At 33.5% G+C, this 26,364-nt stretch overlaps 1 protein-coding gene across 2 annotated transcripts in view; it reads left to right on the forward strand.

Moving 5' to 3' along the window:
* The first annotated feature begins 3,967 nt into the window (after positions 1-3,967).
* Positions 3,968-26,364, forward strand: part of LOC123557145 (glycine receptor subunit alpha-2-like) — a 31,849-nt gene continuing 9,452 nt past the window's right edge. The window contains exons 1-2 of one of the 2 annotated variants that reach the window (XM_053543423.1): positions 3,968-4,245; positions 26,152-26,287. In XM_053543423.1, the coding sequence (XP_053399398.1) occupies positions 26,202-26,287 (86 nt within the window). In that variant the 5' untranslated portion in view covers positions 3,968-4,245; positions 26,152-26,201. Of the gene's footprint in view, positions 4,246-9,794; positions 10,044-26,151; positions 26,288-26,364 lie in introns of those variants that run through there. The other variant, XM_045348435.2, reaches the window with a different exon arrangement.

Here is a 26,364-nt window from a genome sequence, read left to right on the forward strand (position 1 = left end):
TTTCTGATTTACAAAGGAACTGTTTGAGTAACAGTGCATGTGTTTATTGTTTCATTGGAATTACTACCATGGTATTCAAGGTTCATTATAACAATATCCATTGAACTGTGTTCGTGCCTACAGAAAACATTGCCTGATAAATATCGTGGAATTATACCCTAGACCTGTTTGATGAATTCATTACGTAAGTATCCCCATAATTTGTATCGTTATAAAGAGTATTTGTTTGTTTGTTTTCCTGTATCACACCGATAGTTACAACAGAGTAGATATGACAACATAATGATAATACCGTATTTAGGTATCCTCTGGTCCACAAATAGATAATATTTCGATGCCTGCTGACCCCATGCTGTTGGTATTATTTGAAAGAGTATCGTCTTCTGAACAATAATTACTAAATCAGATGACAATAATGAACTGAAAGAATCACTACAGTATGAAATTTGACTGCGAAATGATGAAATAAATCTAACACTGTAAATCTGAAGTATAACTGAAAGCTATAAAGTAAAATATAAAAAGTATATAACATAGTTTAGTCGTGTAATTTATTTGTTCCTTACGAATACACTTTCAAATATAAAACTGAAGTATCATTGGAAATAAGTAAAACAATGAAAGATCTATAACATATTTTGTTATGTAATTTACTTATCAACAAATCAATTTATCAATGTTGCTATATTTGGTTCAAACTGCACGATTCATGGATTTGCAAGAAGTCCCAATGTTTCTGATACTTATATAAACGCACAAAATTAGCAATAAATTCTTAGATAAACTCAACAATCAAGTAATGAAAGATAATAATATATACACCGTCAAACAGCTATGTGAAATGATAGTTATAAACCATGAAGCAACGTAAAATGATAGATGCAAACGGTGACGTGAAGAGAAATGATATATACTTAAACATTGAAACAACGTAAAATGATAGATGCAAACCGTGACGTGAAGAGAAATGATATATGTAAACATTAAATCAACAAACCGTGACGTAAAGAGAAATGATATATGTAAACATTGAAACAACGTAAAATGATAGGTGCAAATGACATATGTAAACATTAAAACAATATAAAATAATAGATGCAAACCGTGACGTAAAGAGAACGATGAATATAAATCGTGCAGCTATGGTAAATGTAGAGTTAACATAATTGTAAATTCCTAGACGACGTCAAAACGCGAATAATTGTGTTACACTTGATGCATTTAGAAAAATAATATCTTATACGAGGATTGCATGAATGCATCTAAGCACATAAAAATGTATCCTTGATAGATTTCAATGAAAATTTTATTTGGACCCCTCGAAGTATTCACCTCCAACAGATATGCAAAGTTTCAGCCTTCTCAGAAAAGTGAACTCATGCCTCGTCACCAGTGATGACGTTTGCGAAAGACCGTGCATTGTAATTTGGAAACTGTTTAAGCAACAATTTTGCGCATTGCACACGTGCCTTTTTCTGCTCATCTGTCAACAGATGGGGAATCCATCTAGCATAGATCTTTCTCATTTTCAAATTACGTTTCAGAATTGTATGAGCTGCTCCTAATGAGATGCCAACCATACAAGCTATTTGCCTAGCGGTGTATCTTGCATCAGTAGCAACTATTTCTTTCACTATAGCAACCATCTTGGCAGACGTTGCTGTTTTCGGCCGACAGCCATGTGGTGCATCTTCTGTTGAAACTAACCCACATTTGAATTTCTTAAGCCAACGAATAGCTGTCGAAAAAGACATTTCATTATGCCCATAAACAGAACTTATTTCATCAAAAATGTCTTTACACCCTATGCCAGGAATACAACGATTCTTAATACAGGACCCTCTTTCAACGGCGTACGCTGAGTTCTTCCAACCATTTTTGTATTAGTATACAAGAGTAGGCAATGTTTAGCGAGCGATAGACACAGCTAAAGTGAAAGGATTTTAATGGGTGTGGTATCAATGTAAAGCTAACATGTTTATCTACCCATTAATCTTAATTTCCTCGTGATTTTCGCATTATTGAGCCGGAGATAACGTTCTAGATGCATTCATATTTGAAAAATCCTCGTATTCTCGCGTTTCAAATATCAGATCGAAGTTCATACATCAGTTAGTGTTTGAATTTTTTGTCAAATGGCATTGCAGTACTTTTCAAATTATCATAAAAATATTTTGGTAAATCAACATTTACTTCCAGTCGTTTATTAATCTGGTAAGTCACCTACTGTAGGCGGAGCTTAAATTTGTAAAACAAAACTTCAAACACTGAACAGGTTATTGTTTATCGGTAAGCATTTGTCAAATTATATTGGTCGCGTGGCTGCGCCGCGCCAGACCAATTCAATTTGAAAAATGCCTATTAATAAACACTAATCTATAAAATGAAACGCCTAGGGTCATAAAATACTGTTAAATAGCCGCGTTTTACTTTTCTGCTTCAGTAGTTTTACTGGTAAATTCGTGATTTTAAATATCTATGACATACTTTCATTTATTGATATTATTGCATTTATAATTCAGCAGACACTGACGTATGATAATATCGATTTGCGATGCTTTGAGAAGTTCTAATCTATATATCTTAATGTGCAAAAACAGTCATCATTTATTCCATTCGAAATACCCGAAGGTATATTTTTCCGTAGCTGTTGCGTTGCAAGCGTAAAAGCTAATCGCAAAATCCCTTCATATCAATATTTTATGTGAACGTAATAAGCTTATTTGAAATTTAAAACATTTTTCTTCTGTAACAAAACGCACAATATAAGTGTGGTTCATTTGAGATTTGGCACATTTAACTATAATTCTAATATGACTAGCAATGATTTAATCATCACAACGATAATTATGTTATTACGCCCGACATATAACCGCCTATCGTGTATAAATAGAGATAAAGCACTGTTTTGCTATACATTTTTTCTTAATTGTACACAGGAATATCTGTGCTTCATGATATGAATAATATAAATGTTTTAACGTCATTGTATATTTTAACATACATTGTCAATGCGAATGCCATTTAACATTATCGTCGAACCAAGATGCGGCATAATTGTCAATTACATTGTGAAGTAAGTGACAATTTATCAAATAATCATAAGGCTTAGACTGTACTGTATCTTTTTTTGAACCACTCCTTGCCTGGCACAACTTTCTTCCAAGTATCTCTATTAAAGTCTGACACATTATTGACTCTTGATTGCCTCGGTCAATATTGCCCTCTACCGATGAATGTCACATCATATCCAATGACTCAAGACTCAATTATTGTATAATGGCATTCAGTTCCATTTCATATTTCCATACTAAAATTCACTTTAACTTGCTGTATTTGAATAATTTTAATCATATCATTTTCACAGTCTGTTAAACAGGTAGTTATAACCTCAGCTTTTTGCAAACTAATGCTTTGAGAAGAACATTAGCACTAGAAGACATTTATTATTCATTACGTAACTCCCGGTCGTAGAACCTTTTCCCGTGAATATATTTGTTACAAGCGTACCTGCTTGCGATCTAATTGAATAGCATTAATACTTTATAAGGAGACTTTACTATTTTGCATTACGATGAGCTGCATATTGAAACACTATCTGTGTGAATTATGAATTTAGCCGCGCCATGAGAAAACCAACGTAGTGCGTTTGCGACCGGCATGGATCCTGACCAGTCTGTGCATCCGCGCAGTCTGGTCAGGATCCATGCTGTTCGCTTTCAAACCATTTTGCAATTAGAGAAACCGTTAGCAAATGCGCTATGTTGGCTTTCTCATAGCTCGGTTCTGTTAATAAAACCTATAAGATGTCTTGCTTTTAACAATAACTGAAGTTTTATACCTTACATCATATTGATGTGTACAGTTAGGAAAGCTTCTCTCCTGCGACTGTAGAATAGTAATTGTACTTGCTTTATTGTTACTGTGAATGTATGCAAAGCATCAATGATTTTGTGTATTTATTGTTTGTTTATCTAAACGAAAAGAGAACAGTAATAGTAACAGTGATAATTTTCTAGACTGGATTTTAAAAATTACAATAACGATAGCATGAATACACAGCATATGTTTAAAAGAAATATAATAACTTGCACTCTATTTCGTTCATGTGGAAGTAATTTCAAATCTGTACATAACAAACAAAATAGGTATTGTGACATGTATAAGTGCAGTATGACTGTATAAGTCAGTGTGGTTTTCATTGATTATGTGTGTCTAGTAGTGTTACGATAAACAGGAAGCTATGTAAGTAGATTTTGTTCGTTTGATTGTTTGTTATGCTCGGTGTTAAGTGCCACTGATATGATTCAGATCATGTGGCGAGTTTTTAGTGTGTGTATGGATGGCGGGGATTGGTGGGCAGGGGGAGGGGTAGAGGGGAAGTGTGTGCGTGCGTGTATGCGTGTGTGCGTGCGTAAAGCGTCTTTTTCAACACTTTTTCAGTAATGTTAACGATGGTATGTACTTGAAGTAGTGAGCGCAATGCCAGTCTTTATAGTACTGCTTCACTGAACAGCAGGTACGTGACATGAGTACCCTACCCATTTAAATAATACGGATACTAGGCTATCTTCTTAATGCTGAGCGTCAAGCAAGAAATCTGCTTGTACAATTTTTCACGTATTTTTTTACAAGGGAAATAGCCCACGACCCCCTTCACTCAAAGCTGGCGCTCTTAAGGCTACAGAAGCGAATATTGAGCATTTTTGGTAAGAGGGGACCCGAATTATGAACCCAATCGATCCACGGATCTTAACTAGAAGGAACAGTTTTGACTTGTAAATCATCAATAGAGAGAGAAAAACACAATCTTGCATACAATGATACTTGTGGCTGCTATTAGTGCCTGATTTATACATTATCCCATCTCTTGTCTCTTTAAAATGATAACGTTCCGAGATAATATCGGACAACAAACAGAGACATTTGGCTTCGTTCTTATTTTGAAAACATTAGGAAAGAGGCATGATCAATATAAGGGTATGATCAATCGTAATGATAAAACCTCGATATGATCCCCTGTTTGTATTCAATGTATTTTATGTAATTTAACAAAGTACACTTTATCATTGGAAAAGCAAATGAATTTTGAATTGAATATATCTCTTAATATGTAAAGCAAGTGCTGGAATCGAGCATGTGTGAACAAAAATGGCGCCGGGTAGTTCCAAATGCACAACGAATGATAGAATTCCAACTTAAAATATCATTGTAACGTGACGATATAGTCATTATGTAAAATAAGCATATGAGCCGTGCCATGGGAAAACCAACATAGTGGCTTTGCGACCAGCATGGATCCAGACCAGCCTGCGCATCCGCGCAGTCTGGTCAGGATCCATGCTGTTCGCTAACAGTTTCTCCAATCCCAATAGGCTTTAAAAGCGAACAGCATGGATCCTGACCAGACTGCGCGGATGCGCAGGCTGGTCTGGATCCGTGCTGGTCGCAAAGCCACTATGTTGGTTTTCTCATGGCACGGCTCATATAATTAAAGGGTTCTACACATAGTAGTTTGATCTGCAATGTTGTATTCGTTTACATTTTTTTCTGATGTTGCACACAATATCATTCATTGCTTCTGGCTTTTTGACACAAAATATCGTCAAATGATTTGCAAGCTGGTGTTTTAAGCAGTGTACTGAATTGAATGAAATTTATGCATATGGTTATCACTATCTATAAATTTGTAACACACTGAGATGTTTGTTGCATTTTTACAGTATTCAATATTTCACGAGGAACCTGTTCGATCTGGCGAAGTCTGAAACAATCTCTATGTAATTAAGTCTTACTTTTATTTACACTGTCCGGTGTCTTTGGAACATGGTGGGGGTAAGAGTGAGGTTGGATTAAACCATAAACCGGTTTAAGCTCCTCAGGGGTGTTTTGCCACTGACCGTTCCAATGCGGCGCACCACTGGGTTACTTTATTTGTTCGTTTTGGTCTCATGGTTTTTTGCTTTGTATGTGAGTGTGTGTGGTGGTAGTGTGCACATCTGTGTGCTTAGAGTTTCGTTTTTGTACTAAACTGACAGTCAAAAATATTATACATTTAGAAGACGCTTATTCTATCTTAAAGTCTGTGAAAATATTTTTCAAAACATTGTGCATAACAAATAACATTTTTATTTTACTTTTCCCGTGTCTCTACAACATCCTTAACATGAGAAACATCTCAAATTCTGTGTATTATGTAATAACACGGGCCACTTCAGCTTCTTTTAATTCTCTGAAATCAAAAAGAGTGTAATAATAGGCAGAAAATTAGGAAAACAGACTTCTTTGTTTGTTCTCTTGGCTTGTTAGTCACGTGAACACAATTCAGGTATTACTGCGACTTTCAGGATTTCTAACGAGAGCGGAATGCCCAATTTGATCATTTTGTTTTGTGTTTGGCTGATGATTTGACAATTGCAGCAATACGTATATGTCAACGAACGCAGACGTAAGGCTGCTAATACTTGGAATAGAAGGGTATTTCTGTTGCCCACGCAACTGCAAGAGAATGGTATTTTGCTTTCTTGCTTTTGCTTGCTTGATATCTCGCTCCATTTCCTCCATCCGCGCTTTCCCTCTTACCTCGAGGGAAATAACAGAAGGATGTATTCCTTGATTCCTTGTCTTGTTTTATACCTCCGCTAAATTACGAAACACAAAATGCAGCGCAATAGAGCAAAGAATGCCACTACGCAACCACCTATAACGAGTTTCTAAACCTGTCGTCTTGTTGTTCTGTCGTGTCCTTATGTGACCGACAGAACAGCAACAAAAAATGCAACAAGTTAATGTTGCAACAGCAAGAAATTTTCTGATGTGTCGTCGTGTAAGTCTTTTGCCCTAGCAACCTTTGCAGTTGTTCTTTCTTTTTTTATGTCTTGTTCTGCTCAACCCCTACATTATATGTTATCTGCTTGTGCATATTATATGTCATTCTTTTGTTCTGCAGTGCTGCATTTCGCGTTTTGTCACGTTTGCAAGGCCGATATAAAGCAAAACCGAAACAACAAAATACCATAAATATGTATCCCTGTCTTGTTGATGTGTGCAATAGCATGACAGTACGAAACTAGCAAACATAAGACACCAAACATCTTGCCCTGCACCAAAAATTTGGGGTAAATCATTTTCTAACAATTCGTTTTGTTTATGTCATAATTTCAAGAGTTTCGTAAACTAAATACAATTATTTTCCATTGTTCTATTCAACAAGGTTTCTATAAAGAAAGAGTGAAAATCCACAAGTCGCCCATGCGATAAAAATGAAAATATTACATGCATAGTTTAGCAGTCTGTTCGTTGACGGCAGTCGAAATGCAATGTTTAAACGGGAAATGAACATAAACAATCTTCAGTAATTTTAACAAAGTATGAAAACGCGGCTAAATCAAAGATATTTCAAATATCTCTATTGCCATGTTGATATACGATTGGGTGGAATGTTAAGAGAATAATATTCTGTTCATGTCTTAAGTAAATATAGTCAATTGATTCCGTGAAATAGAATTGGCAAAAACAGTCATCATTTATTCAATATGAAATCCCCATGGTGTGTTGCAAGCATAATTGCTAATGGTAAAAATTCTTTATATTGCTATTTCAGAAAGATTAAATTCCTTCATGATCTACGCTTAGGTGAATCTAAAGCATTTTTATGTGATTAACTCTTCTTGCGTAACCAATGCATAAGATAGATATGTTTCATATGATAAACAGTCACCGCATCGACTTGTTATATTGACATTCTGCTTTATTCCTTTTTACAGAAATGTGTCTTGAGTCTCTACACGAATACACATATGTGCAAAAATTGCCATGACATTTACATTTGCATACTAAAACGTAGGTATATATATTTCAAATTTTATCATTGAAAATGCTTCCGTTTAAAACAAAATGTCTTATTCTTTGTCGTGAGTAAATCATTTGTACACTAATTCCATGTTCCCAACTACAAAAACAACAAACTAGAAATGTAGGACACGGGTCTGGTAATTTGACAGCATTCCAATGTACTAAAAAATGAACATATTTTTCTTGTAACTGTTAGTTGGTAATATATTGTGCGATGTTGTAGTGACCTGTAAAAGTGTGGTATACGCGGTTATATTTATCGTTTTGCATTACTGAGCCTGAAAACATACAAATAACTATCAAAATTTAAGGCAAAGATACAATCAGATGTTTAATAAAATCTAAACAGAAAATAAGTGTTTTCTATATTTCCCAAAAGAAACAGAAAAAAAAACATGTTATGGCTTGCATTCATCTAATGTAGAATAATTAAATGGCATATAAGTCACTCATGTCTCTCTCAGCTTCCTTGAACAACAACAAAAGCAAAAAGCAAAACTGTAAAGCGTGTAAAAAATAATATTTATCTGAGTTAGAATCAAAATAGAATAAAAAACTAACTCGTAAAAGGATAAAAGACAATTTCCATTTGATATCGAATGTATTGGAAAATATCAGCATACAATATATAGCCAAATGATAAATACATATCTGCCTTTCATGTTCTAATATAGCTACAAGAATAGCGGTAATAATTATCAAAGAACTGTTCATGTCTTAAACCATAATATATGGATATACATTTAATACTTGTGAACCTTATTTTCTATATTACCTTAAAGGAGATACAGCGTCTGACCTGATGAATCTCTCTAAAAGTGAATAAATACTCTTGTTTATATCAATGTCAAGTCAAATGCAAAACATATATCTACATTTGATGTTCGCCTACTGCTACAAACCAGCAGTAATGATTATCAAGAAACTGGACAACTTGTAATAAACAAATAATCAAAATACTTGTTACGCTGTGAAATGAAGCATTTTCAGTTAACTATCACTTAAATAGTGCACTGAAAACGCGGTAAAATAACTAAAAAATATGGTTAGTAGACGATGGAAAACGTGAATAATTTCATTTATACATGTACTTTAAAACGCAATTTATTACAATACGTCAGACCTGACATGTTATAGTAAAACGTGCGTACATTCTAAAGTATTGTCGATTCACAACTGCTGGAATATATAGCTTCATGTTAAGTATAGCATTCCAACATTATTTGAATAAGTATGTTTAGAATCATGAACAATCGTCAATTTTAAAATAGATATTGCAGTTAAGTGTGATCTCTTTTTACTATGTTCACAACTGATATGAACTATGCATTTTCACATCTTGCATACATGTAATAAATCATTCGAAATGGTATTTATAACAGTGACTCTAAATTGTACTTTAGTAACGTTTTGATGTCATTAACCCCTTTATCTTGACATTTAATAATAGCTTGATCACAGTCATAATGGTACATAATCACTTTCGTATTGGCATGACTTAAGTGTGATCTCTTGTTCCATATCTATCACATTGATATGACAGATGTTTTTCTCCAGAGTAGTTTCAATCATAATTACCATGTGACATGCAAATACCATTCTTCTATGCATAATTTGTATTAAACAACAGTCATGTTTATACAGAAGCCTGACAACAATGCTCTGAGTTCCAGTAAGAATCGTAAAGTTTCGGTAATCTTGCGAATTTTTCTTGCGTACTAAAAATTAGAATTTTGTATTAAGGACGCTGAAATTTGCATTGAATAATTGAGAATGCCGTTCTGATAGACAAGAGCCATCCTGTACATATAGAATTACGTGGCAGATGGCAGTCAGATTGAAAGAAATCACTTTGTAGTTATTATGGAAATACCATTTGGTCTTTGATAAATAACTTATTTCTGTATAGAATTCTTCATGTAGGATTGGAAAAAAATAACAGAGTATAATTTGCTGTTAACGTGATTATAGAAGTAAAAACGAAAATGAAAGTGCTGGACGTTTTAAGTGTACTTGTAATATAATTGTTGTTTCGCCAATGTCATTTTTATATCCGATCCGTTGTAGATAGTTAGTCAAAGTGTGTTTTCCATGACAAAATAATTCGTTAAACTTATTTCGTATAGCATGAACTTTGTTTGAAGTTGGATAAACCTAATAGTGTGCGTGTAACCAGATATCCGCAGTTGGTGAGTATTAACAAAAAAATGTAATTATAGACTATTAAAAAAATTGAATATATTGACCAAGCTGTATTTTATTGTGAGATTTTGAAACAGTCTAATCAGATTATTTTTATGTATAATTGATTGTATATTTTTTTATGCTTACCCTACGGTCTTGCAGATATAAAATACCTGTCTATAGTATTTGAATAAATTCAAAATTCAGCAATTATATTATTGCTTAACATGTTACAATCCTAAAGTTTTATTATATATACTCGTATTTTGATATTTTAAATTCTTGTCAAATCCGTAAATGAAAACACTTTAAAGCATAACCTTTTTCTTTCTGTACTTTTTTATTTTAGTCATTACGTAAAGTTTTGTGTCGTTTAATTGTTTTCTCCTGGATTGACGTGATGTCTAAATTCAAACAATTATTGATATGATTCTTGAATGTATCCCTTTGTCATGTCGATATTCTATGTCAAAGCATAAAACAGTTCGCATCAATCTTTTATACCTAACATCTTTCTGTTATTAAATTAGATCAATTGAAGTATGAGCAATTATGTTTTATTTATTTCTGAATTTCGGGCCTCTATCACCGACTGGTTATGGACATTGGCTTTGAATGGCTTTCTTCTTCGAAATCTCGCTCATAGTATAGAATTAATGCCTGGGAAGCATCCACACGACTTAAGGAAGGTCGATGGTTCTACCAATCTGCCCATCTAGGTTCTTCCTCCACCATCAAACACTGAAAAGTCACCATATGACTCTATAAACTTTTGTATCATATTGATATGTACGGTAAGACAAACTTGATTTGTAACAATAATATATTATAATATTTGCTCAACTGGAATTGTATGTTTTATTGATGAATTTGCATATTTACCTATAAGAATGAGCAACCATTGTTTACTCTACTGAATTTAAACCTCAGGAGTTATGCATTCGTAGCATATACATGTATTTAGAAAACTGTAAGAAATAACTGTAATATAATCACAGGGAATCTTTTCCTATCCAATGGAAATAATTAATAAATGCATGCAGCAAATAGCATGAGCATTATACACTTTTTTCGACCAAAATACAATGTGTGTCTAGAATAAATTTGATTGGAGATACTTATGTGAGACTCTAAGAGAATATTTGCGTCTAATTATGTTATAATAGTTAATTATTATTACTATTATCATTATTTAGAGTAAAAATGTTTTTTTTTCTTCTGATTTTCTAAAATAACAAGGAGATGTGATAAAGAAAGTGAAAGTATTGAAGAATTACGCACGTTAAATGCGATTACTTGTAAAAACACACTTGAAACACAACAGCTATTTCCTATCTAGTAAGTGGGTCGTCAAGTGTCTGTAACCCGAATCAATGCAGTTTTACTAGTATCTCATGAAATGCACATCTCAAAGATTCACAGCAGGATGAATAGTGCTTTTGATATTTGGAGATACTTTCCCGCATTTTAATCTTCTAAAATGTATTTAAATCATAACCTCAGCTATCTATGCCTGATCGTCTCGTCAGACATTTTCTGTTTAGAATCAATAACGGTATTACAAAATTATGTAACAATCATATGACATGCAATGAAAAACAATGTTCTAGCTCAAAACAATACGGTCTAAACCTTTTAAGGGAAAAGACGATGCCGATTAAATATCCTGTCTTACAAGTTTTTAGATTACTTTGAATTTATTACAGACACTTATTACGGATTATGGTGGTTTTCTAATAACGCTAGCCCTGCAGAAAAAGCTTTCTGGTAATAGTAATACTTAGCACGAATATTGAAGAGACTACAGACTCTAGCGAATCGTACCAACTTATAATATAATCAAGCCCACTTAAATATATCATCTTTGTTTGAAATGAGATAATCGCATGTTTGCCCCATTAAAACTTAATTTGATTCGCTTATTTTTCACTTGTTTATATTTGCGAGTACTAAGGATAACGAGGATTTTTCTAGATTTTGAAAGCTTAATAGCGTCAACAGCTTGATACCTTATGCTTTTATCATTACTTCAGGATTGAATGAGTTTCAAAATTATGTATTTATTAGGTTAACCCCATTCGTGTAAGTTCATTGTTGCAAGCGGGAACGCTTATGACATCATGGCTGTATGGGGCTATTGCGATCAAGTGACGTGTGAAGCAATATAAAATGTAATCAAGTCATGTTTAGCACTGTTTTTACTTTATATCTCTATGTTACAATGGTAAAAGTACTTTGGAACTGTGTGCTTTATTGATGGATTTGTGTATTTATTGTACATCAATAATAAAAGACAGTAGTACTTTTTATTCTACGATACTCTGAACTTGCAACTAATATTAAAATGCCTCATTCGGCTGAAGTATATTGATATAGCATTGTACTCGATTTTGAATGTGCTTGTATGATTTTTAAAAGTGTGTATGAATAAGATCAAAAATACAACAATTTTGACAAAGTTTCTAGTATATTTAGAACATGTTCTTTAGCTGCTGTGATATGAGACATTTGTAGACATGTTAAGTGAGGATTTATGTGTATAAGTGTTATCATAGGCAAGAAACAGCGTATTGTATCTCTTGTTGGGTTTTAAGTTACATGAATTGACTTTGGATCATATGGTGACTTTCAAGATTTTAGAAGTTGGTGGAAAACACCTGGAGTGCACATTGGTAGAAACACCAACTGGAACTAAAACATGATTCTCCCAAAGATTATTCCTAAGAAATAAAAAAAATGCACTGCATTTTCCACTTGAGTACATCTTTCATTTTTCATTCATGCTTTACATATATCCCCTTAGATATATAAAAATGATAGTAAATGTAATGACGGATACAAAATTCTATGTTTGGGTGATAGTTTGACATTTGTAACAGGATAATATATAGGACAACGAACTGAGAAAAAAGGCTGTTGTCTGAGTAAAGCATGATTAGGAATATGGCATCGTGATAAGATATAATTGATATCACTACGTCATATTAATATGATTTTTGTCATAAAAGTAGTTACTGGTATTATGTAGATCTAATAGTAAATACACTGTAGGTGAAAACGCATGTTTTACTTGCAATAATTCTGTCAACATGGATTATAGAACGGAAAATACTACACTGCATTCAGGTAGGACTGCTATCATCATAGCTAAGGAATCAAGGTAACTGGAAGTTTAGATACTGGGTTAGATGTATTTTAACATTATCTTTTTCTCCACCAGCAGATAAAGTTACATGCATGTGTTAGAAATTGTGTCCAAAGATTTTACCCATTGCAAAAACTCTTATGCGTAGTTACACAGAATCTTTTCAGTTATGCGCAGTTACACAGAATCTTTTTAGTTATGCGCAGTTACACAGAATCTTTTCAGTTAAGAATCGAATCTTATATAACTGGTACTTCGACGATTTACACATTTCTGTACCGACCTGAAATTGATTTCTTTCCTATCCTTTACTTGCATTTTCAATTGGCCAGTGGAACTAAAGGGTGTATATTTTATGCCTGTTTGATTTGGCTGATAGGCTTTTATGAATTATATGACATAAAACGAACATTCTCTGCAATATCACGTAAGTACTATAATATCAAATAATCTATGCAATATTTGAAATTTTCTTAGAAGCGTACACATTTAAATCAGTTTTTTCCGCTATGTTGTTTGATACCAGAGACACCAAGTGATAAATTAATTCCTTAAATTCATTATAAAAACCTCTTTTTCTTTCAGGATTAAATTAGCTAAGAATCTAATACTGTTCTTTTGTCGTCAGCCTTTTCATAATGTTATAGTTATATAAAGTTCAAGGCACACAGATTATCGCCGGTGTCTGGCACGTCATTTGCAGGAACTGCAGTCTCACTTTCTAGCTTTCCAAATACCACGCGTTCCATTGAGGAAAGTCCTGTCTCCAGAAGGTCGATACCATCAAAAAAAAGAAAAGGTTAACAGTAGAGTCAGTCGAAATGCAATAAAAACAATAGAAAATTAGCATTTTAGCACATTCTACTATTATTATGGCGTATTGTTCGATTGTACCTAATCTGGAAGAATGTTTAGTCATTTCATGTTTTGGATGATCGTGCAGAAGATATTCAAGCTCCAATGCTAGAAGCTTCCTCTGATAACATGAAAGATGTAATACACCTAAATGGGCCTCTATTTTTAATGCAGAAGATTGTAGTTGGAGGAACTGGGTTTCGTAGTTTAGTCGTCGTGGTACTGGATCGCATCGTCCTCTCCCTGTCGTATAGTTTACATCGCCAAACTTTAAAATGATTCTGTTTCAGTTCATTTTTCCTTTTCATCTAAACATGCTAAGTACATCGAATTACACATAAATTGCTTACATATGTGAAGTATTCAAAATATAACTCATTTTTTTAACATTCATTCGTTTGCTACTGCTAGGCTATAAATGGATTAAAACATGTATTTTATGTGAAGTTTTAATCAGAATATCTGAATGTCGAAACCATCATCACTTATTCAATTGATAATTATATATGCATAATATTATCTAAAACATATTTTGCAACCGTTGTTTGATTGTTGGTTTCAGTAAAGGGCAAGCTTATTGAAAAACTGGTGTATGTCTTGTCATATTTAATAAAGTCATTTGACCTTTTAGAATATGCATTGATTACAAAACAGCATCCGTTTTAGAAAACGAGCACTTCGACTTTTTGCCTTGCTGGAATTGTCATTTTTTTTCTGAAAATATTCGTGATAGTTGTATACATTGAAAACTAGCACCACTATATACATTTTAATTATATTTATTGTTATAAATACTACTTCCATTAATGACATGTCTCTAGATAGAAGAGACATTATTATCAGGATGATATGTATATTTATATACACTTCTTGTACATTCTAATACATGTACCAGATGCAAAAGTCAATACATAAACTATAAAGTATAACTAGGCTGAAAAAATAAATCCCATATTTTCAAACCAAATGAATCATGTCATTATTTTCTGGCAACAGTATTTACATTTCACAAAAACAATTCAGGTTAACTGGGAAAAAAGTTCACTTTAAATTTAAAATGATATGAAACTAGCATAATAATATCACATATATAACAATTACATGTGTCTTTTGTAACTTTATTTAAAAAGAATTAGAAGATATTGATTTCATTTATGGGTCCTCAAGTTAAAATGGCACTTCTTATGTATTTGATTTTTTTTTCAAATCTTGCTGGTTTCGCGAGAAGACATATTTATGACAAATAATATGAAATATATCTTGGTTACTTTTGTATCAGTATATACACACTCAGGAGCAGAAGATGGCACCGAGGTGCAGGAAGACTGCCTCTTTTCCAACTTTTGGCCAATGAATCTTTGTTTTAGCAGACAAAATTGTAAAAATATAGGTAAAATTCTGTTTCAAGTGAACATTCAAATAAAACTTATTTTCTTATAAAACATTATATTAAAGTACAACAGAGGAAGAAAGAACGGGTATTGCTGTGTTTTATTTTGGTCGACCAAGTATTCCTGGGAAAACATTTGCCCCTACCCCACCAAACTTTGAATCCCTCCTACGCAAATTCCTATGTTCGTAAAAGGTTTCGTTGTGTCTTAGAAATGACGAGAAATCAAAGCAAATAGTGTTGCATAAATCTAACGACAGGACAAAAGGGTAAAACTGAAGTGCTACAATTTTGAAATACTCGTCCCCATCAAAACACTAGAAACAAGAACAACGAGACCACTTCAAGAGATACAGTCCAACTCTCATTATGATTTCATTGTAAATTCCAACTGAATTTATTATACCTGAATACATCTGGTTTCTGTAATTTAATTCTCAATATTTCATCATAATTTTGATATTTTATATACGAAGGCGAGATCAAAATAATACAGGTATTTATCTTCCGCTATCTGGCACAACTTCTTGTGTGAAGCAATTTTTATGGTTTCATCTAATAGTAATTAACAATGAATGACTGCTACATTCAGTGTATAAAAAAAGAATGCTGCATAAATATCCAGTAAGTATTATACGGTATTTCTGTTAATTGCAAAGTCAGTCTTTGCATCTCGATGTTTATTAAAAAGAAACTATTACTAGGTTAGTAACGTTCATGAAAACCTTTCATACTTAAGTTTCGGCAAATGATTTATCTTTCATATATATTATGCTTCTGACAAGTCAAAAAAAAAAGAAATAAATGTTAGCACTATTTAAGAGACGTGTAGTACATGTATGTATAAGTAAGAAATGAAATTATGAGTACTATTGGGTAAATTATGGGAAAATTAGTAAATACAATAAGTATTTTCACCAAGTCAAAGGATTACGTTATCTGTCTCTTGTATGAACTGAAGAATTAATACGGAAGTGTTATTTTGACAATAGAAATTCCATTCATTTTTAGCTCACCTGAGCAATGCTCAGGTGAGTTTTTCTGATAGCTCGATGTCCGGCGTCCGTCGTCCGTCGTCTGTCAACATTTAGCTTGTGTATGCAATAGAGGCTGTATTTTTCATTAATCTTCATGAATATTGGTCAGAATGATAACCTTGATGAAATCTAGGCCGAGTTCGAAAATGGGTCATCTCGGGTCAAAAACTAGGTCGCTAGGTCAAATCAAAGAAAAAAAAACTAGGTCACTAGGTCAAATCAAAGAAAAACCTTGTGTATGCGATAGAGGCGGTATTTTTCAATTGATCTTCATGAATTTTGGTCAGAATGATTACCTTGATAAAATCTAGGCCGAGTTCGAAATGGGTCATCTGGGGTCAAAAACTAGGTCACTAGGTCTAATCAAGGAAAAACCTTTTGTATGCGATAGAGGCTGTATTTGTCAATTGATCTTCATGAAATTTAGCCAGAATGATAACCTTGATAAAATCTAGGCCGAGTTCGAAAATGGGGCATCTGGGGTCAAAAACTAGGTAACTAGGTCAAATCGAAGAAAAACATTGTGTATGCAATAGAGGATGTAGTTTTCAATTGATCTTCATGAAATTTGGTCAGAGTGATTGCCCTGATGAAATCTAGGTTGAGTTTGAATATGGGTTATCTGAGGTCAAAAACTAGGCCACTAGGTCAAATTAAAGAAAGAAATTGTGTATGCGATAGAGACTGTATTTTTCAATTGATTTTTATGAAATTTGGTCAGGATGATTGCCTTAATCAAATCTAGGTCGAATTTGGATATGGGTCATCTGAGGTCAAAAACTAGGTCACTTGGTCAGATCAAAGAAAAAACTTGTGTATGTGATAGAGGCTGTATTTTTCAATTGATCTTCATGAATTTTGGTCAGAATGATTGCCTTGATAAAATCTAGGTCGAGTTTGAACACGGGTCATCTAGGGTCAAAAACTAGGTCATATCTAAGAAAATGCTTGTTTTATCGCAAGAGACCAATTTTTTGGTCCAATCTTAATGAAAATTGGTCAGAATATTTGTTTCCATGAAATCACTAGGTCAAACATGTTTTACACTGTTATTGTGTGTTTCTTAGGTGAGCGACCTAGGGCCATCTTGGCCCTCTTGTTTTTTTTGTTATGATGTAGAACTTTCACGGGTTTGAATCTTATAAATTAAACTACAGCGCGAGAATGTATTTACAATATTGAATACTGATGATGATCATATATCAAATTTCTGAGTATGTACGATGTTTGGACTAGAACTAGTAACGCACACCACAAGGTGATTATTGATTGCAAGAGGTTTTTTTCAAGAGCAACTCAGACTGTAGCTCTTCATTTTTTAGATATATTTCTAGATATATAGATTAACATTTCCCAAGATATTTTATCTTTCTCCGATTATTGAATGACCCTATGAGATGATTAAACATATATTTCCTTTGGTAAACCATGAAAACGGATAAAATACTGAAGTTTTTACATATTCCTCATTAACTTAACGACTGTTATTTTCGGCAGGAAATTCGGTGAGTATGTTTTTCTTGTTTGTGTTGAGTTTTGAGTGGACTCAGTGTGGCCATATAGTGGTTTCAATCTTTTTCATTCGCATTGATAGAACTACCGACCTTGACTAAAAGTAACATTTTTCTCAGATAAATCAGAAAAATCACGAAATACGTAACGTACTTTTGATTGCTATATTTTTAAAATTTGCAGCTTTCAGTTCTGATTATCCCCTGAAATGTATGTTTTGCTTATGGTCGTTACTGTAATGGCTTATAAAGCAAAAACGTTACATTTGGTGTCTGGGTAATTATTTGACATTTGCAGATAGATAATATAGGACGTTGAACTGTGAAATTAGACTGCAGTCTGATTATAAAAATATTCTCATAATATGATATGATATAAAGCACTAGATCTATGGTTAATGTACTGATAGGACTTTCGTCATTGGAGTAGTAACAAGATGTTTTCAAAACTAATCCTTGTCTTTTATCGATGCTTGTTTTCCATGCATTTTACTACCAACAAAACACACTAACCGTGTAAATGACGCCTCATTGAATCCAGGAAGGACTCTAATTGCTTGACAATTTTGTATCTATTTATCAATTATCAAATACTAATTTTGATATTGGACCAGATCATGTTTCACGATATTCTAAAATGTTATACTCACTTAAATTGTCTGTTTGCGTCAACCTAAACGTTGACATAGACTGTTTTCACTTCTCTGGCCGCAGACAAAAGATATTGTATTTATATGAAAATCGTTTTTTTTTATTGAGATAAACCCTTTGTTAACTCTTTCATGAAACCTGATTTATAAATGGTACTGTGTATGGAGATATGACATGATCTAAAATGTGGCTCCTTTGGCAGCAAATGACAACTGCCACTTCAGTTAGGCTTCTTAAAATGGCGTATAGTTTAACTCCATGTTTCTTTAGAAAAGATATTGTATTTATATGAAAATCGTTTTTTTATTGAGATAAACCCTTTGTTAACTCTTTCATGAAACCTGATTTATAAATGGTACTGTATATGGAGATATGACATGATCTAAAATGTGGCTCCTTTGGCAGCAAATGACAACTGCCACTTAAGTTAGGCTTCTTAAAATGGCGTATAGTTTAACTCCATGTTTCTTTACAGTCTATACCGACTCATCCAGAGGATATTATAGTTACTCAATGTGTAATTACAGATTATCAGATGTCAGAAGTTCACCCTTTATTCCTTTACGTTGAGATATAAAGAGCCCCACCGTGTGTGAGGGGTACTTTATTTCAAGTCTGTAAGTAAATCCAGTTGGTGGAGGGTGGGTTCGACTTCGTTTGCTCTCTAGCGTATATCCTACAACCTGAAACATGAAAATTCGAATTTGCCCTTGTTTATTTCTACACAGATCTTAACGTGTAAAGTTAATCGCAATCTCATATTCAAGCTTCGAGTCAATGCAATTAAGTTTTTATCTGTTGGATAGGCAGTGTACTCTTTATGCTTTGCGAAGTTTTAATCAGTATATTAGAATGAGGAAAAACTCCATCATTTATTCAATAAAGAATTCCCGTCGGTATTATGTTATCTAAATGTTACATTTAAAAGCAGTATTTCAACTGGAATTACTATCATTAGTTTAACATCATATATGTAGTGCGCCACGCATGAAAATATTGCTTCTAATGTATTCTCTGTGAAAGATGTTTAGATCTGATATTGAAAAATAACATTGATGACGGATAAATATCAGGGTCAAGAATAAACAAATATTTTTGTACCACCATACTAAGATGCTAAATAATATCTAGGTTGTCATATACAGTTCGAACCTGACATCACGAACTCGAAAAAAAAATCAAGTCACGTACACAAAATATGGCACGATGGTGAAAAGGCGATGGTACGATGGTGAAAACGCGATGGCACGATGGTACGATGATGAAAACGCGATGGCACGATGGTGAAAACGCGATGGCACGAGTGTGAAAACGCGATGGTACGATGATGAAAACGCGATATTACATCGACATTTCACCATCGTACCATCGCATCATCGCGATTTCATCATCGTGCCATCGCGTTTTCACCATCGTACCATCGTTGTTTCATCATCGTGCCATCGCGCCATCGCGTTTTCGTCATCGTACCATCGTGCATCGCGGTTTAGTATTAAATAAAAAGTCACGATTATCCAAACGGAACACCGTAGTGAAGATATTCTCGCTGTTTCATCACAATTTTGGTAGGGCGACAAGAGGCAAATATCTTACGTGTATATCCGCTATCTGGTACAAGCTTCATAATGCCTCATACTTTTGTCATTTGCAACGAATAACTATTGCTACATTCGGTGTAACATAAATAACATAAATGCTGTATCAATATTAGATAATACTTAGTCAAGATAGGGATGTCAAGGTAAATGGATATTGGATTAATTAATTTTCAAGAAAATACTAGGTTAGTAATATTCACAAGATGCATGAATTTGAGCTATGTGATCCGATATTTTGATGTATGAACTCACAAAATCTCTAAATAGAGTTTACTTTAATTCATTAAATGCCGATATACTTTCACGAATTTGCATCTAAAGTTCATTTTTTTTTTGTAGGTCGGGAATATAAAACTTTGTATGTGAATTTTGACAGTATGCGATAGCTATAGTATTCTTATCTGCGTGGAATATTGTAACTCACTTATGTTATTGCGAGTTTTGAGGTAACATTATGTTGTCTCTTGAAGTATATGTTTGTTTACAAAGGCAGTATTTCTCCTTCAGTTTAGTTTTGGTATTTGCTGCAAGACAATTCATTAGACATATTTGCTGCACCAGTATACATATATTTAACTTTTTTAGAAATTTTTCATTTCAAGAAACATATTGAGAATGTCAAGATCTGAACCATCAGATGACGATAAATTGGACTTTTGATTCTGTTATTTTGCCTCCAGCATTTCCATGTTATACATTCAAGGCAGTATAGGTGAAAATATTCGGAATCTGCAGTCTCTACACTTTCAAATACCACCATTCCACTGAGGAAAGTCCTGTCTCAGAAGGCCGATACCATCAAAGAACAAATAATCAATTTGATTAACTCGATTTACTGTTTATAGAGAACGTTGAAATACTTCTGTGTATTTTATTACCAAAATATCTCTATATTCTCACTGCATACTAAGACATGTGGCTTCGAAACAAAACACTATTCCAAAGCGACAGTACTTAATCTTACCAAAAAGAACAATACATGTAATAGGCTCTGAATTAATACATTAAAAGCAAATATAACAATATAATATACAAATCCAAAATGGAACCAATAATGCGACTGTGTCTTACTTTATTTTATTCAGAATGAATATAGGATGTTTTTGTTTGTTTTTCGTAACGTTTTAAATATTTTTCGGTATTATTAATAGAAGCTTATAACATTTTGTCAAATAGGATGTTTGTTGCAAGCGCACGTGCAGATTATCTGTGTATATGAGCCGTGCCATGGGAAAACCAACATAGTGGCTTTGCGACCAGCATGGATCCAGACCAGCCTGCGCATTCGCGCAGTCTGGTCAGGATCCATGCTGTTCGCTAACAGTTTCTTCCATTCCAATAGGCTTTAAAAGCGAACAGCATGGATCCTGACCAGACTGCGCGGATGCACAGGCTGGTCTGGATCCATGCTGGTCGCAAACCCACTATGTTGGTTTTCTCATGGCACGGCTCATATATCTTTTTCGATGTGTACGGTTGGTTTAGACAAAACAGTAAATGTACTGGTTTTATTATTTATTGTTATTGTATGTTTTATTGGTGAATTTCTATATTTATTGCCTATCTATCTATAAAAAAAAATCAAGCAGCGCTGAAATACTTTTTTCTACGCTGAATTCACAATCTATGTTTTTGGCATAAAAACATAAATTTAGAAGAGAATATTTTCATGCACTCTACCTAGAACCTGTAGAAATAATAAAAAAATGTGCATAACATAGGTTCATTTGGAAAACAAAAACGTGTGTCTGTCTGTATTAGGATTGATCTGAGATACATGTACATGTATCACTTGTTCTCATGTAGAAATATTATACGAGCTACCAAGGCTTTAAGTAATTGTATGTGTCTGGTAGTGTCATAGTGGACAGGATACTTGGAAAGATGGATTTGTTTGTCATGTAGGTTTTCGAGTCGCAAAAATACAGTTCAGTTTGTTATGCGATTTTTCAAACTCTTTAGTAGTAAGAGAAGCAGACCAATGATACAATAAAACTTCAAATAAAAATAGAGCAAAAATGATAGTAACAATACCACAATATGGTTTTTCATGTTTTAGGTAAAATTCACAAAACGAAAAGGTAACAGTTATGTACAATGCGAGTAGAAGATAAGAACTTTGAAAAAGGTAGTTTCGTTTTTTGTATTTTTGTGTGTTTTTATGCCTGACACTATATATGATAACTAGATGTGTATCCATAGGACCAAGGTTCCCTCACCCCTGCGACTGTGCATGGTTTCATTACACTTAGGTGAAGTATTTTAAGCTATAAATGCAGCACAAACTTTTAAGCACTTCACTAAGTGAAGGACCGTAACTCTGGCCTAGCTGAGTGAAATCCCGAAGAGAACACCACGTGTACAAGTTTACATGTTATATAGCAATCCTCTAATGTTTTATGACTCTAGGTCAAGTACATTTTGAGACACATTGGACATAACTCTGGTCCTGCAAAGTGAAACAAATAAAACTCATATTCAAATGCTGAATAATATTCCTAAGCGGTTTTAAAACAAACAAACTTTTAAGCACTTAATGTGTATTTTTCACTAAGTCAAGAATCATAACTCTGGTCTAATTGAGTGAACTCCCAAACAGAATACCAGATGTGCAACTTAACATGCTGTATTACGATCCCCAAATGTTTTATGACTCTAAGTCAAATAATATTGAGACACAAGGGCCACAAACGTGTTTGCCTTTTATAAAAACCAAGGACCATAACTCTGTTCTGACTGACAAGAAATTCGAAACAAAATCTAGGTGCACACCTTCACATGCCTACTAATATTCCGGGACCTGTAATGTTTCATAATCCTTGGTCAAGTACTTTCTGCGATACATGCGACAAAAACTTGGGCCTTTTTGTGCGTATTTTCGACGAAGTCAGTGGTCATAATTCTGGTCTGGCTGTGTGAGATCAAAGACAGACGGACGGACAAAAGCAACTCTGAGTAGTGCCCCTCCAGTCCACCCCTAAAAACAAACAAACAAACAAAAACATATTGGTGGCACAAAAATTTAGTGAATACTTTCAGTCCTACAGTTACGCAATAGATGTGATAAATATCTTAGATCCGTGTGCGAAATATTTTCACGCTTCTTGAAATTGAAAACTTTCTACAAGAAATAGTTCTAATTTTGTACCGACAACAAATTTGTTTTAGACAAATAGCAGATACAGACTTTTATATACAGAAACCAAGATAAGAATTCATCCATGTGCATTAACTTGGATAGTTATTGTTACTAATAACTTAAGTCATGTTCTAATCATTATTGTAAGCATTTACTATGATAATCCGAACTGCAAATATAAAGACTGAATGTGTTTTATGTTGCAAGACTAGTATTCAATGCTTTATAAAAAACAAACAGAACTTCCTTTATAGCCGTTTAATTCGTATGAGCCACTTTATTTATCTTACGAGTTTTCTACATTCGCCCTGTTTATTTTCGAAATGGAAATTTTTATGACGACAATTATATTCTTTAACTGTATCAGAGGTTACTTGTGATCCATTATATCACATCATCAAACGTTCAATGTAGCTAATAAAGCATGAAAATCCATGCAGTTATTGCTGAATACATATAACAACAAACAATGCAGTATGTCTTCTTGTATGAATATACTAGAGTTAGAAATCTTCTAAAAATGTAATATAATCACCAAGTCAACATTGCACAAACATATCAGTGATGTTATTTGTGAATATTTATATTCTCGCTGTTTCAGCACAAGTTGGCACTAATTAGTCTTCGACATTCTATGTGAGGACGGACAAAAAACATATAACTAACTAAAACGTGGATATTTATATTTCTTGTATATCTGTTATCTGGCACAATGTCTGGTGAAGCAACTTTTTATTACCGCATCTTTGTAATGTTGCTACTACATTCAATGTTTAAAGCATAAGATGATATTTACAGGTAAGCTTGATATGTCACTGCAATAAGGTGCCACAGTTGGTTTATTTTCATTTAACATTTGGTTTCTCATATTGAAATCACACATGATAACAAATAATATAATAATGCTAATTTCAAAGAAAACAATATACACATATTAGTGATTTTAATAATAAATTGAAAGCGAAAGTACTGGATACGCACTCAGTAGTAAATAGTTGCAAAACCTGAAACTGTTTCTCGACCAAACTGATCTAAATCTCATGAAACGTATAAAGAAGTGTTGATTTTATTGTATAAATTTCGCTGAATACCCAACTTCTTTCATGTATAAAACTGTCTATGTTGATGCTTGATGCACTTTCGTCACTCTTTCATTGCTACCCAGTTCTTATCTTAGGTGGGCCGGTGGTCTAGTGGTAACACTCTAGTGGTAACACGCTTGACTGTCAATCCAGAGGTCCGGGGTTCGAATCCCGCTCCAGGCACTGGAAATTTCTGAGATGCTCTTGAGTGTCTCCCACCTAACTAGAGGTCTGTACTGGTTCTTCCCTGGAAAGACGGTTTCGCGTGTATCGGTGCTATACACCGGGCACGTTAAAGAACCAGACTGTATATTCGCAAAGAGCTAGGCTAAGTTAGCCGTCTGTATTTAAAACGTTCTCTCTGTCTGTTCTAGGGGCTTTATCTCACTCTGTCCCTCGGTCAGATCGCTCTGTGTCTGTACTAGTAGAGGATGAATTTCGCGCCCTGTGTGGCTGCGTTTGCTGTATGTAAAGCGCCTTTGAACGTGTTTATCATGAAAAGGACGCTGGTATAATATCAATAATAATTATCCGTGTATTTCTTGGTAATTTACCTATTATCGTTGTGTTTCTTAAAGTCAAATGATTTTGTTATTTCAAATATATCTTTGTCTAAAATGTCAAGACAAGTTGATGATGTGGCATCTCTCAACTGATCCCATTAAAGAGTAACGGCATGTTTTCTGATCTTACAAAATATTTGGACTGATATTAAGACACTGCATGCTTGAACTCCGTGAAACGTTGATTAGATATGTAGACTTTTGTCAGATTTGATTATTTGATATGTCTTTACTATTACATATTGGACATGATAAAAGCCATTATGACTATTTTAACTATGAAAAGCGTTGCTGTTACAAAATTTTCAAATTATTTCTTCATTTTAACTTAAAATTTCATTTTTGCGTAGTGTACCTGTTAAACGATGATTACACATAAAATAGTCAAGACGATTTCTGTCGGATATCAAGCTTTTATATTCTGCAAACTGGCATATAAATTAATTTAACAAGCTGCATATTACATCTAGCGTTGCTCTTTGAGATATGCATGTATTATTCTAAAACCAGTACTCATTAACTTTTAATTTTTTTTTATTCAGACCCTGTGCCAAATGAGTAAAGAAAGCTTACTCTACCAGCTATTTCTAAATACCGTACAAAAATATACGTATTCTTCTAAATGTATGTGGCTACTTTTCTGCTAAAACTGTGCACATTTTCTTGATATCACTATGTACCAAACTGGCTAAGAAGAGAACTATTTACTTACCTGAACGTAAAGAAAATATTATTTTCAGAAAAAAAGTTTATCTATATTTGAAAATTTAAGTAACAACCTTATGAAGTAACTCGTCATTGCAAAAAATATCATTAATAAAAAATGTTCTAGGCTAGATTAAAACATTGAGAAATAAAATTGAATATGCAAACGCTTAACTGAAGCGGCATAGGACCAGTGTGTTTTTTTTTATTAAAACACAGATGTTATGTCATGGTTGTACGGGTTTTACGTTTATTGTATAACAAACAGGAAGTAAAAAAATCATACGGTGCAAACACTGTGACACGATAAAACATTAAGGAAGTTAATGTTATCAAATTTTCTTAAATAAAAGCACAACTATTCTACATCGACGCCGCTGCAGAAAGTGATAAAACACTTTCGATTACTCCCTTGAAACGTGTGTTTATAATTTCAGATGTTGGGTAAGCTAAGCGGGATCGAGTAAGACTCACGTACGTGATTATCATGGAGAGGGATTTATCAATTATGTATTTAACAGTACTTGCATGTCTATATTTCATTATAGGCATCAATGGACAGAATTTAACAAGGTATGGTTTAAAGTTTACTTAAATGGCATAGAAAGAAAGTCATAGTGTTTAATCTTTAAAGAACTCTTAACATAACT

Source organism: Mercenaria mercenaria, chromosome 5, assembly GCF_021730395.1.
Source record: "Mercenaria mercenaria strain notata chromosome 5, MADL_Memer_1, whole genome shotgun sequence".
NCBI classification, from domain to species: Eukaryota; Metazoa; Mollusca; class Bivalvia; order Venerida; family Veneridae; genus Mercenaria; species Mercenaria mercenaria.